General features: G+C 31.2%; 2 protein-coding genes across 3 annotated transcripts in view; one reads left to right on the top strand and one right to left on the bottom strand.

Annotated features, from left to right (window-relative positions):
- The window catches only part of LOC115875081 (nuclear protein MDM1), a 60,485-nt gene extending 35,318 nt beyond the window's left edge, over window positions 1-25,167 (bottom strand). Inside the window, exon 1 of one of the 2 annotated variants that reach the window (XM_030890454.1) lies at window positions 25,081-25,167. In XM_030890454.1, coding sequence (XP_030746314.1) covers window positions 25,081-25,110 — 30 coding nt within the window. In that variant the 5' untranslated portion in view covers window positions 25,111-25,167. The remainder of the gene's footprint in view (window positions 1-25,080) is intronic. The other variant, XM_030890455.1, reaches the window with a different exon arrangement.
- On the top strand, window positions 415-25,867 carry LOC115875083. The gene is made up of 9 exons (XM_030890457.1): window positions 415-797; window positions 15,692-15,872; window positions 18,096-18,283; window positions 23,539-23,730; window positions 23,784-23,893; window positions 23,947-24,266; window positions 24,328-24,479; window positions 24,546-25,025; window positions 25,313-25,867. The coding sequence occupies exons 1-9, from the start codon at window positions 743-745 to the stop codon at window positions 25,420-25,422; spliced, it is 1,788 nt and encodes a 595-aa protein (XP_030746317.1). The 5' UTR covers window positions 415-742; the 3' UTR covers window positions 25,423-25,867.

Here is a 25,867-nt window from a genome sequence, read left to right as displayed (position 1 = left end):
TTTGGTGTATTGTGGTGATTTAGTGTTTTTATTTTGCTGTTTAACACCAAAGGTTCCAACCCTCAACTGTAATATTCCATCTAAAAAAATACAACTTTGATATTTTTTATTTATTTGGGACACACTACATCTTGTAAAAATATTTTTAAATTGTAGCCCTAATAGTCCTTCGACGAACCCAAAACTTACAATTTGTAAAACTCTAATCGCTTAGTTACAATACTCCGTGTTGTATGTGGTGAACACCCCTGTAGATGTATCTACGAGAGCATATGTGCGATCTGGGATTAAAAATGAGAAAAAAGTATGAATCATCCCTCCATTGAACAAGCCCCCTTCTCCTGGGGCCGGCCGTACACACGCTATAGTAGTAAACAACCCTCCCCTTGTAGCGGAACCTGAACCCAGCCAAGCCGCAGCAGAACCCAACAATAAGGCGCTGGTTTCATTCATAACACGGCAAGACTCGGGCGCGACCAGTCCGCTCCATTCAATTCTGTCGGCCACGTACAGCCGGAACACCTGTACACCGAATATTCTACCTGAATCTTGAGCGAGTTGGCTTTTTGGTCCTTCGAGCCGGCCCACACTTTGCGTGTTTCTCGAATTGTTCTACGCGGCACTTGGGTGGCTCTCGTCTTTCCAATTTTTCTTTTCTTCTCTTTTCGTCTCCTCTTTGAATTAATGTAGGCGGAAAATATTTGACATTTTTTCGGTGCCAAACAAGTTGAAGTTATTTCTCATGGAGCGCCTATGTGTATATGTGATCTCGGCTATTTTTCTTGCTGTTTTACCATGTAAGTATCTCTAGGTTATATAAATTTTTTATTTTAATCAAAATCCTAACGTTCTCATAGTAAATAAGGGGATGACATTCTCCCTTCAAATGCATCAACTTTTCTGAATACAAAGTAAGGAAGATAATTTTTTTTTATTTATACGGGGTGAAAATAAGTAAAAAAGTTTGTATAAATGTATATCCAAAAATGCTTAGTTTCGGAGATACAGGTTGTAGAAGTGTCATATTTATTTCGTTTTTTTCCAAATAATTTTTGAAATAACGTCAACACTTGGATGAAAATTATTGTTTGGGAGTTTTTTGACATGAGAAATTTTGTTTTGAAGAGGAATAACTTTTCATCCGTACCTGTATAAAACTACTGAGTGAAAAAATATACATTTCCGTGATTTTTTATGTAAAAAACGTCTCTTGGTAAAAATCACTACGAGCAACCATTCTCAACATATTTGGAATGGAAATAGTCAATAAATGTCATTATTGACAAAAAATAAACTTGTTGAGTAGATAGTTATTTGACTGAAATGATGAATTTGGGAAATTTTTAAATTAATCATAAATTTTTCTTCGAAAAAAATGATGATAAAACAGTTTTTGTTGAACTTTTGGCACAAAAACCTTTCAAATTTATGGTTTCAGTCGAATAACTATTTAGTCAACATGTTTAATTTATGTCAATGATGACAGGTAATGATAATTTAGATTCGAAATATCTCGAGAACCATTACACGTAGCATTTTTCCCAAGACACTTTTTTACGTAAAAAATGTTGTAAATGTATATTTTTTACTCAGTCGTTTTATTATGTTATTTCTTTTCAAACCAGTTAAAAATATGTAGGTGGCCCCTCTACAAGTAGGAGTCATATTGACATCAAAATCAAATTTCTCGTATCAAAAAACACCAATTTTTATCCAAATATTGAAGTTACTAGAAATTATTTGGGAAATAAAAATGAAACTTCTACACCCTGTATCTCCGAAACTAAGCATTTTAGAACATACATTTATACGAACTTTTTTAGTTATTTTTATCTGCAGAATATGCTGCCGAAGTTTCCGGAATACAGATCGGACCACCCTGTATATTACGTAAGTCTTAATTTTGTTTTTGAACAACACCCTGTATATTAAATGGAATATTCAAAATCCCTTCTAACGGTCTTAATATAACTATAAGAATAATCATTTTAAAGTAAATATACAAACAAATTTAGTTTTTAAAAGAATATATAATTTTTTTACTGTATAAGATTTACCGTATTATGTAGAAAAATTGCAGTAGTAATGCTTATCTTGATATTAAATATTCGTGGGCATACAAGATGTCATACAAAACCTTGCTAAATTTACAGAAGAAAACGTATGAAGTGTTAAATTTCTTGTACAATTTTTCAAGCTAAATAATCATTGTTATTTTTATTAAGGCTGTCATGCATGTTAAAGACTCTCTCATACTTTATTAATATTACCAAATACTTAGAAAAAAAAAATCAGGTTAAGAGCGCACTAGAAAAAGTAATTGTAATAAAGACTAAGAAAGTTCAGCTCGCTATTATCTAGAGCGTGTAATCTGATGATTCTCAAAAAAAAAATTAAAAAAATATTTTATCCTGTTTTACATGACCGTTTTTTTTTAAATACCTTTTGTTGGAAGGGAACAAACAATAAGGTATATTTCATTTGTCTTAAAGAAATAAACTTCAGTGAATGGATTCCCTAAAAACTTCAAGCTCACCCCTGTTAAAACAAAAAAGTCTTCACCCAGCCGACTTTTAGGAGTTATTATGAAACTCGGCCTCTTAGAAAGTTGAAAATCATTACTGGCAAACTCAAACAACGAAGAAAATACCATTGCTAGCGGCTGCGTTTTTTTTCTTCTTTAAAGCATTTCCGCTGTATTGTTAGAAACAGACTGAAAAATATAATGACCTATCTGCATTATTATTTTCAGCTTCATTTAGAGGTAATGTTCCATAAGGCAGTCGACAGTTGAAGTATTGAAAGTAAGCTCAAACCGATTAATGACTTTTTTCTTGGACGGTTTGACAAATTACTTCATGACTGTCTAAACTTCCGAAAATTTCAGGATTTGTAATAAATTTTATGCAAATTTGTACTACATTACTATCTCTCTTGTAGAACATAGGCATTTCTATACAGCCTAAGGTGTTAAAATGAGCCTTACATTACTTGCTTTCAGTTCCCAAGAACTAACAAGACCAAATACCGTTTTCTTTTGAATCTAGTTAAAGTCTATTGGATAATATTGAAGCAAATGAGTCATATATCATTCAAATTAGCAGCCAGTTATATCGAATGATGCTTGGGGGCAATAATAATGCATTTTAATCTGAGGAATTCGCTCTCGTACTTATTATTAGCTTGGCTTTACTGAATAAAAGCGAACAAAATGGGAAAATACATGCTTGGGCATTTCTATTTTCGATTGTGCGGCCAAGCCGGATACGAAAGAATACTTACTGGTATGCAAATGGTCTCATTTTAATTATAACATATATCGATTAACATATATACACAGTACATAGATAGATTAATGTCAAAGTTCATGAGATAATCTTTTTGCAGAATCAGCTTGTTACCCAGAAAAAACTTACTGCTTCTTGTATAGAATAAGAAAACATAGACCATTTTGTGCTTAGGAGTACAGTATTAGAGATAGGAAAAGTTCATAAAATCTGTTTTCTCACAAAATCAAAGAGTTTGAGCTCTGATTGTTTTGCATGTGCTACAAATACACAAAATGTCGTAGAAATACTGATATTTTCAAAATTATCGAACTATGATTACCATCTTTCAAAGACCTCTGAAAATGTGTAAAAAATAGCCAAAAATGGTCATTTTTTCGATTTTCTACCATATACTCATGAAAATTGGCGATTTTCCTTGTGTCACCGATTTTGTTAAAACTTTTATTTATTACAGTTGAGGGTTGGAACCTTTGGTTGGTGTATTGTGGTGATTTAGTGTTTTATTTTGCTCTTATTTACTAATTAAAAGGGCGTAGAGTAAGGAAATAGAGATAATATAGGCCATTGTAGTCTTACGAGAACAGTAATATAGGGGATAATATAGGGGACGTTTTAATCATCGTCAAAAATTGCTCAAAACAAGGGGTCAAACAATTATTAATTTTCTTATAAAACCAAAATATCTAAGACCTTATATTCTGAATCTACATATAATTTCCTACAAATGCTGAAATTTTCATACTTGTATGGCTATGATTACTATTTTTGTAAGGCCTTTGAAAATGTGTAAAAAACAGTCGAAAATGGGCATTTTTCGGCATTTTTCGATACCATATTAGTCATGAAAATTGGCGATTTTCCTCCTGTCACCGATTTTATTCAAACTGCTGTCATTTACTGATCGAAAGGCGTAGACTAAGAAAATATAGGTCATTGTAGTCTTACGAGAACAGTACTGGATGTAGTAGACCGTGTTGACCATCATCAAAAATAGCTCAAAACAATGGTCCAAAAAATTTGTTTTCTCACAAAACCAAGACAAATAAAATTTAAATTGTTGTATATTAAGTCTAATCTACATAAAATTTCCTACAAATGCTAAAATTTTTATAATTTTATCGCTGTGTTTACTATCTCTTTAAGGCCTCTGAAAATGGGTATTTTTCGACTTTTTTCCGTACTGATACTCATGAAAATTAAGGATTTTGGTAAAACTATTAAATAATCCTTGAAAAATTTACATTTTATGCTAATACCAAAATTACGAAGAACAATTCGATAATATCTTTTCAGATAATCTACGAAAAAAGCAGGTATGTTTACATGTTTAGAAATTTGAGTCACGATCAAAGATAAAACATAGAAAACAGCACCTAAATATAAATACCAAATTGCTACGTGCTGAATTTTACAATATGTTAGACAAGAGAGAATTCCCATTCCTGGACTTAGTATTTCTACCATGCTTCTTAGAGAAGAAAAAGAGTAATACAGATTGGACATACCCTGTATATACGCGTGTAAAGTATAGCGATTTCTTTTTAGAAAGTTAAATTTTACATTATATTATTGCAAAAAGTCCGTATTTTGTAAGGAAATTGCGGCAATATTTTTCTACACGTTTGAATGCAACACGACTTAAATTGCGTCATTTGATTTAAAGAAATATATTAGCGCTGCAATCTTTATGTTAATTGCCGACATCACAAAACTGTTCTTCTGCCAGGTTTTATCACAGTGAACTAATTAAAAAGGCTGGCATATCTACGGCTACGCAGACAGAAAAACAAAAGTGCAAGAGCCAGTTTGCGACTGAATAAAAATTATCTGTATTTATAGCCTCAGCTTTGCAGCCTCTAATGATAGAGGTGAGTCTAGTCAGTTGCGAAGGAAGACGCAATTTAAGAGAAGAAAAAAAAACTGGTGCGTTGCAAACGCATTAAAGATTAGTTCCATTTGCAAAAGAAAGGAAGGATGTATCAGATACATTTCCTTGTGCAAATTACCCGCATTTTTATTCTTAACTCTACACATTTGAATGAAAAACATAATGCTTTATCAATTAAAAGAAATCACTGTAATTATTATTGGAGTGAGAGTATTTTTTTTAATTTTCACAATAAAGAGAACTGCTTCAATTCATTAAAAACAAGAGTATAAAAAATATCTTTTTTCGCAAAGTATTTAAGTTTTTGCAGGTTTTTATTTATTATGTTTAATATTTTTCATGTCACCAATTTTGTTAAAACAGCTCTTATTTACTAACTAAAAGAACGTAGAATAAGAAAATATAGGTCATTGTAGCCTTACGAGAATCAGTAATGGATGTAGGAGACGTTTAACCACCATTAAAAAATGGCTCAAAACAAGGGCCCAAAAAATTAATTATCTCAAAAAAACAAGTCTTAAAATATCTAAGCCTTTAAAGGTGTATATTATTCTGAATCTGCATAAAAAATTTCTACAAATGCTGAAATTTTCACAATTTCATGATTGCGTGGCTATACTATGTTTCATAAGCCTTTGAAAATGTGTAAAAAGTATCCAAAAATTTGGTACCTACATATACAGGGGGTCCCAGAAATAAGTGCAAGTATTTTAAGGGATGGTAGATCTGGTCAAAAGAAACCGTTTTTCAAATAAGTCCAAAATAATTGAGTTATTTTCCTTTGAAAATTAAAAAAAAAAATGATTTTTTACTATTTTGAGAACCACTGAATCTTTTCTGGATTTTCTTTCATGTAAATTTAAGCTATATTTACTACCTCTGTTGCCATATTATCAAGAAATTATGTTTTTTAACTTAAAACTAAAAAAATTTCCAAATTTTGTTTAAAAAAATTCCAAATTTTCCAAAAAAATTTTTGCAAAAAATACCTCATAGGCGTGTTTCTGAGGCCGAAATATACTACCAGTTAAAATACTTGCACTTATTTCTGGGACACCTTGTATAGTCGCGAAAATCGCCGATTTTTGTCATGCCACGGATTTTACTGAAAATGCTGTTATTTACTAATTTAAATGCGCAGAATAAGAAAATATATGCCATGATAGTCTTACAAGAACAGGGGACGTTTTAACAATAATCAAAAATAGCTAAAAAATATGGGACCAAACAATTTATTTTCCCACCAAACCGAGGCATCTAAGGCTTCAAAGGTATATATTTTCTGAATCTGCATAAAATTTCCTACAAATGCTGAAATTTTCATAATTTTATGGCCATGATTACCGTCTTTCTAAAGCCGAAAAAATGACAATTTTTCTGCTTTTTTTCATATACTTAAGTCATGAAAATTGGCGATGTCACCGATTTAGTTAAAATTGCTGTTATTTACTAACTAAACGACGTAGAATAAGAAAATAGAGGCCATTGTAATCTTACGAGAACTGTAATAGATGTAGGGAATATTTTAACCATCATAAAAAAAGCTCAAACTCAAAACACAAGGGTTTAACAAATTAAATATCTCACAAAACCAAGGTATCTAAGCCTAAGTATCTTTAGAAGTTTATATATTCGAAGAATACATAAAATTTCTTCCAAATACTGAAAATTTCATGAGTTTATGGCTACATTTACTACTTTTTCTAGAGCTTTAAAAAAGTGTGAAAGAAATAACCAAAACTCCATACAAATAGTAATGAGAATATAGATATCTTCAACAGGCACAATAAAGAGCACCGCTTCTGTATTAGTCTCGCGAAAACATTCATAATTAAAAAGAGAAATGATTTGGATCATTCGATCTCGATGCTAATCCTGTTGGAACCCCTGCAAAAACCGGTGCTGCAGGTTATAAGGCCGGATGCCCGCTTCTACTAAAAGTTTGCAGGAATCTCTATAGGAACGGAAATCGGAGAACCGCGTCTGTCGAGATTAGCAGGTGTTCTGCCGCCGCATCGGAACACATAGCGAACTTTCCAAATGACGGAGGTACTAAATTAGTGCGTACCTATTGCATATGGTGTGTACCTGATCGTATATAGGTACCTGGAATATACCGCTACACCAAAATATTTTTTATATAACTATATTTTAAAATATGTAGATCGAGAAAATATGACTTAATAGTTTCATCTTCTAAAATACAGTACTATCCCGATAATCCATATGCACGTCCATGGTGAATATATCGACACTTTTTTAGAATTAAATTCGAATCTCTAAAAGCACGCGAAAGAAAATTTTAATAAACCGAGAAAAAATGAAGACTAACCACTTGTAGATACGAAACAAAGCAGAATCGGACCTATGTTAATATGAAAAATAAATCTTATTTTCACGAAAGAAATCTCCCCACGAGAAACACCCTGTATACCGGGTGCGTCTCAAAAGTTGCTGACCCCTATAACATTTTTATTTTTTCAGATAAAAAAACGAGATTTGGTATGTTAGTATATGACATAAAATAGGATTGATTGACGTATTCAAATGTTTTTGGTCACTTCATGTTTCACCGGAAATGACTACAACTTTCAATTTTTAAATGGCACGCTCGGTATTTTTATACTTTATTTGATAGAAAATGACACTCTGAATAGAATGATATATATGTCAACTTTTGACATTTTTGCTTAATAAAAAATCGTATTTTAAATTTCAATCTAGAGTGTCATGGATATGTTAACAACACTAATTTATATTTTTATAGACATTTTTCACTAATTTACTATAGTCAAAGAGCCTTGGAAAAATAGATTTGATTGTCTAATGTCTTGTCCTGGCCGGTTGAAAGATGTCCAAATCGTATTTTTAATCATATCTCAATTTTTTCAAATGGAACGAGGGTGGCTCATTAGCATATTTGGAAAAGCATTTTTTTACGTTACATTAATTTGATACCACACACGCGATATTTGAGTCAAATTTTCGTTATGAACCGAATGTTATAATTTCAAATAAACCATATACGAAAATGTCAAAAGTTGACATATGATATGTCATTATATTCAAAGTATTATTTTCTATCGAATAAAGTAAAAAAAGAAGGTGCAATTTAAAAATCACGAGGTGCAGCCATTTTCGGTGAAACAGAAAGAATCAATCCTAATTTATGTCATATATACTAACTTACTAAATCTCGTTTTTTTAACTGAAAAAATAAAAAAGTTATAGGGGTGAGCCACTTTTGAGACGCATCCGGTATTCTTAAAATACATAAAACTTTCAACAAACACAGAGATTTTCAAAATTTGCTGACTACGCTTAATATTTTACCAAGTGACGAATATTTTACTGATAATTGGTAAAAGATTTTGTGAACAAGGGTTTTGTAAAGAACGTTCAGAGGTACCCTATATCTCTGGTCTCATCTGACTCATCACAAAATCATTAAAAGAGCAGGTGAATCATGATGGGTACAATAATTACCATAACTCGAAGGATTTCTTGTTATGTATTCTACTAATCCGTCTCTTCTACGATGCTTAAATATATATTTTTTAAATTTCTTTTTGGCTCGCATGTTTTAAATTCTAATTGAGTTTTGATAGGGTAAACTTGCTTTGTAATCACTCCTTTGACGCGATGTTACAAAAGAGAACTAAATCACCACTAAACAAAATTATATTCATATACTATAAACATGAAAATCAGAAAAAAAATGTAGCCAGGACTGGTTAGAATAAACAAATTCGTCTGCCAACGCAAATGAATTATTAACTAATCCATTATGTCATTTGTTTGTTCTTTTTTTTGAACAGATTTTTTTTAAACAGTTTTAGTTCACACGCTTCGAGGGATCTTAGCATCAACAAAAAAAAAAAGCTGTTTTCTTTTTTAATCGCAAAGGAAGAATGCAGCTGAAGAGAATTTAAAAACGGCGGAGAATTTCAAGATGCAGCGACATTTACAATGCAAACATATTCTTTCAGTGCAGCAAAAACGATATATTACTTATGCTTTGCTAATAGAGAAGTACCTTGTAAACATACGAAATCAACTTTAAGAGAAATTACCACTTAAATACTCATCAGTTCAGATAAAAATATACAAACAGAAATTTTTTTATAGTTTTGAATACGTCTATCAAAGCTTCTATCTATCCGCAAGATGAGAGATTATGAAAATTTTAGCATTTGTAGGAAATTTTATGTAGATTCAGTATATAAACAACCTTTGAAGACTTTGAAGAACTCTATGACACACACTGTACAGGGTGGGTCAAATTCGACGCTTTTAAATGGAAACACCCTTTTCTATAGGAGATAGACGAAAACTAATATCGGTGTCTGGAGCTCAATTTTCATCAAAAACATGACGGTGAAACCCGCACATCAATATCTGTTATGGTTTCGGAGTTACGGGGTGTTTTTCAAAAATGTGCATTTTTAACAAATCGCTGTAACTTTTTTGCTATGGAAAATTTTGTATTTCTATGAAAACATTTATGAAGCATCTTTTTACGTAGAATTTAATGGTTTAAGTATAATTTTGTTAAAATTAATAATTTAAGAGTTATCAACAGAAAAATTGATTTTTTATTTGGGACACCCTCTATATTTTTCATTAACTGAAAAGAATTTAAAATTACCTTTCCAAAAATATAGCACACTTGATGTTTTGTTATAATCCCCTTCGAAATACAGAATGTCGTTATCCTACATCTTTTAATTAGTTAATAACAGTAGTTTCTTCAAAATATAGTTTTTTTCTATAAGAGAGAGTCTATATAGTACGGGAAAAACTCGAAAAACGGGAAAAACGTCGACATAATTTTGTGAAAATTTCAGTGAGAGAAGAAAGAAGAAATTTTATGTACTTTTAGAATACATTAACGTTTGACGATACGAATGTCTTAATTTTGTCAGAAAATTGATTTTTCTTGAGTCTCTGTTGGTTCCAAATAATCAAGATAAAATTAATTATTCGAAAACTCGATAAAAATCTATTTTTCCAACTCTATGACACACACTGTACAGTGGAAGGTAATTATGGTTCTGACAGAGCGGACAAAGCAGCGCAAAAAAAAGTTAACCCCAGCTGCTGGTCGACTTTAAATCATTATGATTACGTATATTACGCTTGTGCGCCTTTTTCGACTGCGGATAATAGGCTTTGGCCAATTATTAGGTAGAAATGGGGCTAAATTGGGAGCCCCCTTTACCTGAAGCCGATCTTTTTCGTTCCTTCGTATCTCTTCAGCGGCCCGCCAAGTCGATTACAGATTTTTGTAAATAATTAAAAGCCCAGGTAAGAAGTACCAGTCAGTGGCGGACTAAGCCTGTCGGGGGCCCGGGGCGGCAAAGCTAAATGTGGCCCCCGGTCTGCACATTTTGTAAAGATTGAATGACGTATGAATAATGGTTGACAAATTTCAAGTATTTATATACTGTACTAATTGTAATAAAAATCGATATATATATATATATATACAGGGTGTCACAGAAATAAGTGCAAGTATTTTAAGGGGTGGTAGATAAAAGAAACATATTTTTCTTTATCGTTTTTCAAATAAGTCCAAAATAACGGAGTTATTTTACTTTGAAAATCTACAAAAAAAAATTGCTAAAATTTTGAGAACCAGTGGATTTTTTCTGGATTTTCTTTCCTGTAAATTTAATCTAATACCTATGTTGTCATATTAACAAGAAATTATGTCTTTTAACTAAAAACTAAAAAAAATCCCGAAGTTTTCAATTGTTTTTTCGCGAAAAAAAACTCATAGGCGTGTTTCTGGGGTTGAACTATACTACCAGTTAAAATACTTGTACTTATTTCTGGAACACCCTGTATATTACAGTCAGTATGTCCCCGGATTGTCTTTACAAGAGGAAAAACTTTTTAATTATTGACTTTTTGAAAAAAATGCGTTCTTCATAAGAAGTTGTGCTTGTTTTAATTTTCTAAATATCCATACCGTTTTAAAAAAACATAAAAATGTAGTTTTTTAATGTAATTTTTCCCCAAAAAAAATCCTAAAAAAAATAAAAGTCCTAAAAATTAAAACGCTATGGTAATATAATTTCGATTTCATTTTTTGATAGATCATTATAATTAATTTTGATTAACGTCATATTTTTTGATGTTAAAGTATAACATTTTCCGATAACTATTATCACCCTTTCCGTAGCATTGAACTAAATAAATTTTGTGCTTCTTTAACATTTTAAAACAGCAAAAAATATAACTTTAACCCTTAACTGGTCCGGCGTCGTCTGACAGACTACGCCAAATAATTAACTCATTCTCATTAGTTACTGGGACCGCCCACACAAATGGCGTTCCAGCTAATCCTCCCCCTCTCGGTCAACTACTGATAGCCATATTTATGCCCAAACTGGATTAGTTTTTTAGAAGTTATGGCAGAAGTTACTTAAGCCGTAGTCTCTCAGACGACGCCGGACCGTTTGCGTAAGATTTTGTGTTTGACAAACTTTTGTAAAATATGGCCGGGCCTTCGAAAAGAGTGCGTTTAGAAGACTCTAGTTATGAAGAAACTCTAATTAAAATGATATGATGAGGACTGTGACAGTGACAATATGACAATATGCCAGACAAATACGTTTGACAATGTCCAATATTCCAAGAGAAATATATTTTACAATTGGTATAATACTTGCAATTCCTGTACAACCAGAACACGCATACGGAGATATTCTTATCCCAGAGTTCTTATCCTAGTTAAAGACAATGTTATGTCCTAGTTTAATTATTTTTAATGCCTAGAATGTACGAATCCATTTTGTAAAACATGTTCAGGGAAACAATGAACTTTGCCTCATGCTGTAACTAAAAACCTTTTCTTTAACTTCAGTTTTATAGCTTATTTTTTTTATATATAGTACTAAAAACATATTTCTGTATTGTAATGACTGTTAGTAATTTGGTTTTATTTTTTAGAGCTTAGCAAAAATCTAATTGTTTTTTTTTCAAATTTATATGTATGTCATTTTATTTTGTACTATATTTTCTTAAATTTTATATTAATTGTACCCATTTTTGTCTATGTTAGTTCAATAATACATAATATAATATACCGTAAAATAAAAATTTGTTATTTTTTAGTTTTTGTGTGTTTTTTTCACTTTTTAGAAGGCGTAGTCCCACAGACTACGCCGGACCGTTTATGATACATATCTATTACCGGACCAGTTAAGGGTTAATTAAAATTCTGTCAATAATAATCTATCAAAAAATGAGAACGAAATTATATTACCATAGAAAGGCGTTTTATTTTTGCTAGTTCAAAAATTCAACTACATTTTCATGTTTTTTTTTATTTTTCTCTAAAACGGTATGGAAATTTGGAAAAGTATAAACAGGAATTACCATTTTAGAACAAGAAAAATTTTTATGAAGACAATCCGCGGACATACTGTAGATATAAATATGTTATTCATCGGCAGTGCCGTTTTTACGAAGGAACCCGACGCGCGACGCGACGGTCCCCGACCAAAGAATTAAGGGCCCCCTCGAGGGCCCCAGCTTCAAAAAGGCATCAAAAATGATAACATCATTTTTATAAAGCTTATAATAATACATTTAAATTGAAAACCGAATTCAATTTGACGTAATAAAACAATCCCCGAGCGAATATTTGCATATATTTAATGACAATTTATGATGACAAAATCATGGGAATACCGGTTCCACATATAAGCCGCGTTACTTTCGCGACCGTTCCAGGTAAATACCGCGATTTTGTAAGGGGCCCCTTACAAAATCGCGGTATACTCCTATATACGTCCAAGAATAAATAATAATTATTCAAATATAAAAAATAATAATTATTCGATATTCTAAACAAAGAAAATTACCCCTTGTTTTAATTTCGTAAATAGAAAAATGCCATTGACAATTACTGGGGCCTAATAATTGATAATTAAGTAAATATCTGCTTCCAATTATACTGTGTTTAGTTTGCGTATACTTATGGTTTGCATACTCTAATTACAAATTGCTTTATAACTACTGAACACATATTGGCCTGTTTGCCAGTTGAATAAAAAATTACTTATTAAGATTTGGAGGCCCCCTAGAAGAAGGGGCCCGGGGGGGACCGCCCCTTCCAGAAAACTGGTACCGCCTGGTACAAGTTTCCAGATAATCTTCCATCCGAAATTCCTCCAATTTCGATTTTATTTTTCACAAAAACTAAGAAGATATGCTAAAATATGGGATTGAATGAGAGTAACACCTGGGCCTGAACCGATTTCTCTTGAACGAAAAAATGTCCATTGCATTGGTAGGAGTCTACGTCTAAGAGCTGTCACTTTTATTTATTATGGTGGCACAGAATAAGTTAACCTGTCGTCTTGAGCATAATAAAATGAAATTCTTGTCGGCTACAATAAGATAGGTAGAGCCCGACGATGTTGTAAAATATCCGAGACCCACAGGGTGTGGCAAATACCCGAGACAATAGCCAGGGAAAATTCCTTAACGGCCTGTAGTATTTTTATCGTGTCTTACCCCTTTCCGAACAATGAACATCTTTCACTTTATACTTTTTAATTTTGGTTATGATAATTATGTGAAGTTGAACCCACACAGAGAAAAGGGTACGTCGGTACGTGGACTTGATCATTTCATCACGTTTCGTGAATCTGAACAGTGCCAATCCGATTTATATGAAATTATTATGAGGTTCTTATATTTTAAATAATTTTTTACCAATTTTTGTGTAATATCTAATTAATTGAGTAGGTTAATCGGGTAGGTTAGGTTGTAGTTTGCATTCGAGTTCATATGTTTCTAACGACGGTACACCACCCGGTAGATTAAAATTAAGTTAAAAAAATATCGGTCAGTGTTCTCACAAGAACAGTAGTTGTGGTCCTATGAGAACAGTAATGGATGTACGAGACGTTTTCACCATCATCAAAAACAGGTGAAAAACAAGGGTCCAAAAAATAATTTTCCCACTGTCCACTAATTGTCCAGAAATTTTCAACATTTTTGGACAACCGTTGTTGTTTTTATAAGAGCTTTGAATATAATATGGTACAGTTTTAACTAGAGATGAGCAAAAAATCGGAAACATCTATCTTAAAATCGGATTGACTCTTAGGAAACTGCGATTACGATTTCTGCTACTTGCGAGTTTCAATTTAGGCAACCATATTACTATAGCTGCGATTTGCGACTTTGTTGCGATTTTGCTGCGACTGCGATTTTGTAAATTGGAACCGTGATTTCTATTTGCGAGTTTGAATTTTTAGGAGTTTTGCGATATTGTTGCGAATGTAATTTTGTGATCTATTGAAGCATTTTATAGTAAACTGCGATTGGATTTTCTCTCTGATATTATTTATTTATAGAGAAGGTATTATTTTTCTAGGGCAACGATCATAATATACCGGGTGTTTCTCAAGAGCGGTTCACCCCTTTAACTTTTTTATTGAAATTTTGAACAAAAACTGAAATAAAAACATGTAAAACTAAAAGAAAAAGAAATCGAAAACCAATCATGACTGCATTTAAAATGTGGTGAATTTCCTGCGATAATGAAAGTATGTGGACCTTTTAATGCGATAAATAGCTAATTGTTTTGTTGATCCAAGGTTGAGATGAGATTTTCTGCTAGACGCGGACATTTTTAAGTGCCTTTTTTCGGTTTTTTGTTCTGGCGTTTAAAGACATGTCGCCGAAGCAATTCCATTCCAGCAAACCACAAAATTTCGTCGAAAAAACAAGATGCCGGCATTTTCGTTCGCCTGCTACATTTTTTAAATCGCAGTAATATGCGGTAACAAGTTAGGCTCTGACGATCATGCAGGTCGGTGACTTGTGGAAACGTCAGCCAAGCATAGCAGATTGTCAGATTTTATTCCACCTATTCTTGGGCAAAAATATGAAATTTTCCTTAACGATATTCAAGCCGATGCTCCAAGGAAACTAGCGGAACCATTTATTACGATGTTCTGTTTATGTTATTACATGGACTTAATTCTGTTTTATTCGTGTGTAATAAACACACTGCTTACCGTGTGAATCTTCTTTATGAGTTTGTTTACACTAACACTATAAGACAACTTCGAGAGAGAATATTTCAACCCCAGAAAAACGTCTATGAGTTTTTTTTGCGAAGAAAATATTTTGAAAATTTGGAATTTTTGGAAATTTTTTAAATTTTTATTTAAAAACCATAATATCTTCAGATCAGTGGTAATCAAAATTTAAGCAAAAAATAATTTTTTAAATTTTCAAAGTAAAATACCTCGGTTATTTTGGATGTATTTGAAAACGACAAAGCAAAAATATGTTTTCTTTATCGAGATCTACCAGCCCTGGAAATATTTGCACTGATTTAAGACTCACCCTGTATAATAGACAAGTTTTTTATACAGCACAAAAATAATTTAAAAATAAAACGATAAAATAAAACCCCTTAACTGTTGTGGCATTTGTTACAGACTTTTTCCATTAACACAAAAAAACTTTTTTTTTATTCCAGGGCAATTAGCAGACGCATCTTGCTATTTCTCCCATGAATTCCAAGGAGATTTCGTAATGCAAACCTCGGCAAATGTCGGCAGTGGAATTCAATATAGCCCCCTCACTATAAACGCCATTTCTATATCGATTTGGGGCAATTGCCATAAAAGGAATGGCAGCAATGTTATCCTCATGTTCAAGTACGTATTAGTTAAAATAAAAAAAAGCTTTAAAAAATCTTTAAAACTCACAGCCCACTGTGACGCCGCTTTTTTTCGTTATACCGTGAGTGACAAAAGAAGGAGAATACCTATATTATACAGCGCTGTTCACCACACATACGACACGGAGTATTGTAGCTAAACGATTAGATTTTTACAAATTGTAAGTTTTGGGTTCGTTCAAGGACTATTAGAGCTACAATTTGAAAATAGTTTTACAAGATACAGAGTGTCCCAAATAAGTAAAAAATATTATAGTTGTATTTTTTTAAATGGAACACCCTGTATATTATTCTATTTTTGGATTCTACGATTGAAATAAAGGTAAATTTGATTAAGGTTTATCACACTTAAACCTTACCGTTTTTGAAATATTTTTAATTTTATGAAACTGCAGTAAAAATTTTAAAGCTTCATTTTTCCAAGGGTATCAAAATTTTAAAGCTTCATTTTTCCAAGGGAATCAAAGTTTTTAATACTAAATATTTTCTGAAGATTATTTATTGATCAGATATTATGTTGCAATAATAAAAATTTTACTACCTTATACAGAGTGTCCAAAAATTTACATTAAGTAATTACTAGCTCTAAACGGCAATAACTTGTTTAATTTAAATGGAACACCCTATATATTTTTCGTGAATCATATGCACAATTTAATTGTCTATCAAATTTTATTATACCATTTTTTACCTATCTCTTCAGGTTTTCGTAGAAAATGCATTTTCTTATAATTTAGACCTCATTTATCACTATACCCATGGAATATTGCCGTTTCAGATTTTTTTAAAGCAACATATATGTACAAAATGTACAGGTGGTAAATATTGCAAGCCCATTGGTATACAATTTTTTTTTTAAATCTTTGTAAAAGAGTATAACAATTAAATATACCACTATTATTTCCGACCAAAAATTAGTTAATTACATACTTTTAAATTGTTTTAATTAATAAAGTATTCTAAATAAATGTGTATTTGGGTCAGACATCAATATAATAATAAGTTATGAAAATGAACGTCTTTTATAAATAAGCATTCGTCAAAAAATGAAATAAAATTTATAAGGTGTTACTTTTTACCATACTGTCTAATACACACATAAAATTCAGTTTCTTAGTATTTGGAGCAATTAATATTAATCAATGTAAACAGTCAATTAATGTAGTTTAAATACTGGGATCATATTAATTAATTGGTTCTCTTTAACAAAAAATATTTAAACAGTTTTTTTTAATTTTTAATGAAATAAACTATATCGACAATATTAATATCTGTACTCTTTGAACATTTGTTACATCTTTAAAAATAATCTAAAATGTCAATATTCCATGGGTATAGTGATAAATTATAAGAAAATGCAGTTTCTACGAAAACTTGAAGAGATGGGTAAAAAATGGTATAATACAATTTGATAGACAATTACATTGTGCAGCTAATACACGTAAAATATATAGGGTATTCCATTTAAATTAAACAAATTATTGCCGTTTAAAGCTAGTAATTATTTAATATAAATTTTTGGACACTCTTTATAAGGTAGTAAAATTTTTATTATTGCAACACAATATCTGATCAATAAATAATCTTCAGTAAATATTTAGTATTAAAAACTTTGATACCCTTTGAGAAATGAAACCTTAAAATGTTTACTGCAATTTCATAAAATTGAAAATATTTCAAAAACGGTAAGGTTTAAGTGTGATAAACCTTAATCAAATTTACCTTTATTTTAATCGTAGAATCCAAAAATAGAATAATTTACAGGGAGTCTTATTTAAAAAAATACAACTATAGTATTTTTTACTTGTTTGGGACACTCTGTATCTTGTAAAACTATTTTTAAATTGTAGCTCTAATAGTCCTTCAACGAACTCAAAATTTACAATATGTAAAAATCTAATTGTTTAGCTACAATACTCCGTGTCGTATGTGGTGAACAACCCTGTATACATAAGATTTTAATAATTCTTGGTGTACATATGATGTCTTAGCAATCGATTTCCGCAAAAGTATCCCATTCAGTATGGGGTATCCCATTCCTGAATTAAGTCTTTTTAAAACTGACTCGTTGCAGCTCTGTACAGGTTTCCCCTTTTTTTCTCACTCAGTATATTATGTAGTTCTCAGGAAAAGAACCGTATTATTAACAATACTATAGTGAGTTTCTTTATGTCCGTTTCAATTAATTTTTAATTTACAGTTTCAGCGTACCGACTTGCTACAGATGCCTCCATTTGAAGCTGCGATCACCTAATGTGCTTCAAGTGTTTGCTTCTAGTCAAGAAATCATTTCGAAATGTTTTACCAACGTTGAAGCAGCGGAAGCAAACTGTCCTTCTGAGGAATCCGTCGAAACGCGTGGTTCAGCGGCGGAAATATTGTTATTCAGTAAGTCGTTAACGTATAGCTGTACGTATTTCTAGACAATGGCCATATAAAATTTGCTAATTAACAAACGTTTTTAATTAAATTGTTAGGAGGCAATTACGCCGGGCGTTATGTTTGTGTAGTAGAGGGCTGTGGGCTATTTGTAAACAAAGGAAAACCATTTCGAACATAGACGACTATTTTCCTTATTTTCCAGTCATGAAAATTCTAAATATTGGTCAATTTTGAGGTAAATCGAGAATATATTTATTATCTACATTAATTAATTAATTACAAGGTGTAGGTAAAATGGATTAAAGTAAATCGTTGTCAAAAATTGCTCGGAAGACATGATTTCGCTCTAATATTTTTTTACAACATCTAAAATTTCTGAAATTTTGGAATTCGTTTGAAATAGCACTTTTCCAGCTCTTTTTTTGCAAGCGTGTAAAAACAGAAAAGAAATTGACGAATTTTCGATATTAAATCCTTATACAGTGTGTTACCTCACGTAAAAATAAGATTTATTTTTCATATCAACATAGGTCCGTTTCTGCTTTGTTTCGTAGCTACAGGGTGTTTTCGTAGCTACAGTCTCAATATTTTTTCGATTTATTATAATTTTCTTCCAATTACTTTTAACGTTTCGAATGAAATTCTGAGGGTAAAAGTTTACTATAAATGCGACATATTTTAAAGCTAAAAAAGTGTCGACATTTTCACCAGGGACGTGCATACGGGTTATCACTGGAATATTTTTCTAAAAAAAACGATGTACGCCACTGACTTTTTTTTCTCTTGTTAGCGAATTAGTATAAGAAGTTTAATGCCGATTTAAAGGTGTCTCTCGATATTTTTTCGATTTCGGCCTCCTTGACGAGATAAACGTAATTTTATTAATTCGCCTTGATCCAAGTCTAATAACCTTTAAAATAGTTTAATATCATTAACTTGCCAAAGTTTTAAATAAGTATTCATTGATTCATCATCAAAAAATATGAAAAAAAGTTCCTATAAACATGGGTATGGAAATGCATAGTTTTAGAATTACGGGATGTTAAAAATTTTTAAAATTAGGTTTTTTGTAATTATCTTAAATACCATTATTTTTTTATTTGAAATCGCTGTAGGTTGGACTAATAGTAATAATAACTATAATAATAATACTATAATATAATTTATAACAATATAATATAAATAAAATAATTTATTAATTTAATTTTTGTTTTATTAATTGTGATTAATAAAATAGGGTTTATATCATCAAGGAGGCTGAATTCGACAAAATATCAAGAGATAACTTTTAATTGACATTAAACGGCCTACACAATTTTGATATCAAAAGAAAAAAGTCAGTGGCGCACTTGTTTTTTTTTGAAAAATATTTCAGTGATAACCTATATTCACGTCACTGATAAATTTATCGACACTTTTTTAGCATTATAGTAACTTTTACCCTCATAATTCCATTCGAATCACTAAAAGCACTTGAAAGAAAATTAAAAGAAATTGAAAGATTATTAAGACTTTAACACCCTGTAGCTATGAAACAAAGCAAAATCGGACCTATGTTGATATGAAAAATAAATCTATTTTTACGTGAGGAATCTCTCCACGAGAGATGGCACATGTTTTTTGAAACACCCTCTATGATTAAACAGGTTAGTTCAGAAATTCATTGAAAAAAAACCGAAATAAAAATGAAGATTCAGAAGTCAATTGCCAATATTTTCATAAAAATTATAGAAATTTTTATACATTTGAAACATTTTGAGAAATACCATTTTCTTGCAAACTGAAAAAATAACAAATTTAAATGTTTTTACATATATTTGAAATATGTAAAAGTTTCTATAAATACATGCGGTGTTACTAGAGATGGCGTTTTGATCATAACGAATGTAATTTGTTACTTTTAAATCAATAAAAATTGCATTTAACCCTTTGACTCTTAAAGGTGAGCCGCTGTTAATAAATAAAAAAATACAGAGTGGCCAGATCGTAGGTATATTATTTTTTAAAGATACCAAAAGAATTTAACGTGTATTCGAAAAACGATTAAAATATAAAAGCATAATAAGGCCAATTAATGTTTCAAACATGCTAGTCGTAAATCTGCTCAAAACCATTAATTTCCATAATAATAATTGAATGAAATGCGCTCAATTTAGCGTTGCCTGTTGTGTGTGTGTGTTTTTTTCTCTTTATGCTTAAGAATCCGAGCCGGGTTTAATAAGTTTATAGCTTTCTGATCTTAAAAAGCATCTGACTGAAGCAGGGCCCTGCTATAGGTGTAATTTAGCAGGTGCAGGAAAAGCAGGTTGGCCTCGAAGGGAGAAGAAGTATTTATATTAGCGGAATGGATGTTGCGTTGCGTTGAAACAGAGTCCAGGAATATTTTTGGGTTTTTTCGTTTTCTATATACTCTTACTTATTAGTAGTAGTGGGAACTATCGAATGAATACTATCGAAACATTCGATAGTTGCAATTCATTCGAATAATTCGATAGCTAGTAAGAAAACATTCGTTGAAAACTATTCGAATAAAAATTATCGAATAGATGCGTCATCTGCCTTGAAATATTGTATTCTAGTAATTCGGCAGCAAAAACCATTCATTTATAAAATTCATTCATTTATGAAATTCATTTATTAGTCAGGATCGATTATAATAAAATATTAACTGGATTTTAGTTGTCGCCCGGCGACGTAGGTTTTTCTTCGAGAAACCCGACAGCGGTCGGTGGCAATGCTATGAAGAAAGAAGCCGGCATCTTTGATTTTTGCGGAGTCAGATAAAAATAAGGACACATTATTTTTTTATTGAGGTGCTAGTATTTACACAGAAAATACATTATGAAGGGCGCTGTTGCCATATTTTGGGTATTAGTTGATATTAGCAAAGAATATTAATTGTTTGCCTTTAGTTAGTTAGGGTAGTATGTCTATATATTTTATATTTCTTTATTAATATTCTGTTGTTACACTGCAATAATACTTGTTATTTTGGATGTAGGAAAATGATTTTTAATGTTTTTAAGCAAAGACTGGTTTAATAAATAATAATAACAGTAATAATTTGTTATACCTATTAACAACAAAATTTGAAATCATTTAATATAAACATTTTTTTTAAGTAGTAGCAAAATATAAACAACAAATTTGATGTCAAAATTATTTATATTAGATCCTATTTAAAAATAATATAGTCTCTCAATTTTTTGTGGCAACGTTGGTTTATTAAATAATAATAATTACAGAACTAATTTGTTATATTAACAACAAATTTTAAAATCATGAAATATAAACATTTATTAATTTTCTAAGCGTGCAGTGTAATGCAAGGAAAATATAAATAAAAATTAGAAATCAAAATTATTTATATTCGGTACTTTATATTACTATTTAATAATAATAATATTTACTTTTACTGGTATTTACTTACTAAAAAATAAATGAAATATTTCTTCGCAAAAAACTACATGTAAGAGAATTAGCATAAACAAAATACAAACATCGTTAACTTTTTTTTAAATTGGCACGTGTAAAACTTTTAATTTAATTTTCTCACCCCATAGTCTGAGTTCGATAACCATTTACTTAACCACATTAATTAATATAATTATTAAGTTCAACTAATTCATATTATTAAAACATCTAAAATACAAATATGTATTTTTAAAATTAATTGTAAGTTCATCTCATCTCTCTTAAAAATTGCTACTTCTCAAAATTTCCCATTAAAAAATAGACCATATACCATATAAAATTAAATAATTGAAAGATCGGGCTACGGAAAATCACACAAACTTTCGGAAAAATTTTGACCACCTGCACACGCACACAATCGTCAATTAAAAAAACTACTATTTTAGTATTTTAAATATTTTAATAAACGCAAAAATAGCACAGTATTTATAAGGCGAAGTTATAAAAATTTGGAAGAACTAATAATGCACTGACGCACAAAAAATCAAACAGATACTAAATTTCATTTATCAAAAGCATTCGATAGTCGTGGCTCAACGATAACCATTTAGTCGCACGGCGAGGTTGTCACATATGCTTTAGTATACAAATGAATGAATGATTTTATTCGAATAAAACCATTCGATAGTTGAAATCATTCATTCAGTAACCATTCGATAGTTTAATTCATTCGATAGTTCCCATCGCTACTTATTTGTACATAATTAATATTTTTTATTATTAGTATAATTGTTTTTTTTTAATTTTTTATATAGTTATATTCATTTTTTTTAATTTTGGTCCAGCCAACATTGGTGAGGTATCTTTAAAGGTGTATACAGGGTGGTCCGAACTGTATTCCGGAAACTTTGGCATCATATTCTGCAGATAAAAATAAGAAAAAAAGTTCGTAAAAATGTATGTTCTAAAATGCTTAGTTTCGGAGATACAGGGTGTAGAATTTTCATTTTTATTTCTGAAGTAACGTTAATATTTGGATGAAAATTTGTGTCTGGGACTTTTTTGACATGAGAAATTTGATTTTGATTTTTGTCAATATAACTGCTATTTGCAGGGGGCGCCACCTACGTGTGTTTTAATTGTTTTGCAGAGTAATAACTTTTCTCGTCCGTACCTGTATAAAACTACTGAGTGAAAAAATATACATTTCCGTAAGACTCTCAAGGCGTTAAACGCTAGATACGGGAGCTATTATTATAACTATTTAGTCCACATCTTTAATTTATGTCAATAATGACAGGTATTGATATCTCAAGAACTATTACTCCTAGCGATTTTTACCAAGAAACTTTCTTTAAGTAAAAAACGTCGTAAATGTATATTTTTTAATCAGTAGTTTTATACAGGTCCGGACGAAAAGTTATTATTCTTCAAACCAGTTAAAAAATATTACATATTGACATCAAAATCAAATTTATCGTGCCAAAAAACTCCCAGGCACCAATTTTCATCCAAATATTGAGGTTATTTCATAAATTATTTTGAAAAAATCGGAATAAAAATCACCCAGGAAACTTCACCCTGTATCTCCGAAACTAAGCATTTTATTTATATACATTTAAATCAATTTTTTTTACTTATTTTTATCTGCAGAATATGCTGCCGAAGTTTCCGGAATACAGTTCGGACCACCCTGTATATTCTGAACCTGCATAAAATTTCTTACAAATGCTGAACTTTTCCAAATTTTATAACTATCCACCAAAAACTGATATGTTTGTAAAATTTTTGAAAATGAGACACTTTACAATACAAACGTCAATAATTTTCTAATTTCTCCCTTGCAGAAATTAAAGATTACCAAGACCTAATCACCCAAAAACAGTACTGCCCCATCGATGGAAAATACTACACAGACTACAAAGGGAAGAACCCTTTAAGGCCTCAAGAATGTGTTGGTTTCAACTCTACAGTCGATTCCTGCCCTTCAGGCTCAACACTAAACTTCAGGTTGAGAAGCTGCTCATTCGACAGCTACGGTAACATTCACAATTCCGTCATTTTTCGTTTAGTTATTTTTTAATAATTTTAGACCTGAGGTTTGACTGTCTTGGACACTGGAAAGGACCAAACGATCAGACATTTCTGGTATTTACAGACAGCAGACATCTGGATGGACAGAAACCAAAATACAGATGTGCTGTAAGTATTAAAAAAATATACCACATCAAATTAAACTAAAACGATCTTTTTAGCTTTACAGACAAGACAAAGTTACCGGCCAGGTCGAAATGGCTGTAAGCAGGGATTCAACTTGCACTACTGACCTATACAATGCCACCAATGGCTTCGAAACCTTCGTCTTATCGCAAAAAACTGAAAGCCCTTGGCCCCCAGAAGTTAGTTTTGGAATTTGTAGCTTCCCAAAATGGATGTTCGGCACTTGGGAATATGTGAGAGTCGAAGCAGACACAATGGTGTATAAGGATCACACTTCATTCAAAACTTACACGATCAAATGTGCGGGTGAACATGAAGAAAGTAATAAATATTTGGTCTTCAGTAGAACCCAGTGGTAAGAAACATTTTTACATATACGTCTTTATTATTTTGATTTATCTGTACTTTAAATTTAGTAACGAAGAATCATATAACTGTATGAGAATAGCAAACAGAAGTAAAAATATCCTAGAATTCCAATTGGGAACTAATTCCAGCACTAGCAAAGACGTTTATTCTTTATGTTCCAATGATAACTTTGATGACAATTCTTGGATAACCCAAGGAAGTATGTTATTTGCTTCTGAAATATACGATTATTATTTTAATAAAATCTATATTTAAACAATTTCAGGACTAGACCTTACATCCCCTATGCAAAACAGACTTTGTCCAATAACCGGGGAATATACAGGGCGTATTCCTGACGCTCCAGACTTATGCGCCAAACTGTGGTCTGACTGTAGAGCTCCTGAACTAATGTACTACCAAGTATCCGACTGTACTAACGACGAGATATACGAAGAAAGAGAGTATCAGTGTTTGGGACATTGGAAAGAAATGAATTTGCTCTATACCTATACAGAGAGAAAAGATGTAGCTGATGGTACTTACGAATGTTTTGTCGGTTCAATCAACTCGGATAAAGAAATATACATCAAGGAGGCTGGTGAACACTGCCAGAGAAATATCAATCCCTCGCTCTATGGTATGAAGCTTACTAAGACAAAATCGACTTATTCTTGTGGAAGTACAGACAGACCATATTTGGAACCTTCGCTACCTCCAAGATTCAGTACTGTGTCACCTAGACGTACCACAACCAAAAGTACCGGTAAGATAATAACATATTTATTTAAAAATTACATTTTCAACTTCTCACAACTCACCAAAATCTCATTCACGTAAAGTTTCATCATACGTTTAACACAACTCACTTGTAGTATCACACTGAAACAAAATTGGATTGGCAAAGTATATTATATCACCTTCCAATGCAAATATTTGCTAAAAGTGATAACGAGATGGAAAACAAATTAGCACACACTGCATTCAATATTTTTCGCATATACGTTCCTCATTTTGCTTTCCTATTATTAAAAATATTATTTTTATTTTTAGACTCCAATTCCATCCCGGATCAGCCACATGACAAGCAAAACGCCAGTGAAAAAGTATCGATATCGCTTCTGTACATGTTCTTGTTGTTTGTATTTACTAGATCCTTATAATGCAAAGACTTATATAGCTTTAAACCTTGAAGCAGACGATGTTTTCGAAAACTTTTGTTCTTAAACTGTTTTGAAATATCGTTTACTGTTCCAGAGACATAACTTTCTGTGTTACACAGTTCCAGACCTTGCCAGACTACAATCTAATTTATACTAGAATTATTATCCTCTGCCTGTATCATATTATTTATTTCCTATAATTATTTTAATAAGCCTATCGATTATTGACATCGATTTTAATATTACTCGGTCTTTAAGTGTTCCATAATTTTATTTTAAAAATCTTTTCGACAACGAGTCTATTATTTGTAATATATTTTAAAGTATACTTGAATGAATGAACAAATGTATGAAGGATGCTAGAATGAGTTTAGATTTAAACATATTGTGATGTATATTATTAAATTATTTAGTATTCGTATTAAAAAAAATTCTACGTTTTCAA

The sequence above is a fragment of the Sitophilus oryzae genome, unplaced genomic scaffold, assembly GCF_002938485.1.
Source record: "Sitophilus oryzae breed Bouriz unplaced genomic scaffold, Soryzae_2.0 scaffold_1318_pilon_pilon, whole genome shotgun sequence".
Lineage (NCBI taxonomy): Eukaryota > Metazoa > Arthropoda > Insecta > Coleoptera > Curculionidae > Sitophilus > Sitophilus oryzae.
Note: the sequence above shows the minus strand (reverse complement) of the source record. Positions and strands in the feature narration are given on the sequence as shown.

What these genes read in the sequence shown, in the direction of transcription:
- LOC115875083 (XM_030890457.1), top strand. Translation starts at nt 743, where the DNA reads ATGGAGCGCCTATGTGTATATGTGATCTCGGCTATTTTTCTTGCTGTT. An exon ending in TTTTCTTGCTGTTTTACCAT is followed by an intron (nt 798 to 15,691) that starts GTAAGTATCTCT and finishes TTTTTATTCCAG; the next exon opens with GGCAATTAGCAGACGCATCT. An exon ending in GGCGGAAATATTGTTATTCA is followed by an intron (nt 18,284 to 23,538) that starts GTAAGTCGTTAA and finishes TCTCCCTTGCAG; the next exon opens with AAATTAAAGATTACCAAGAC.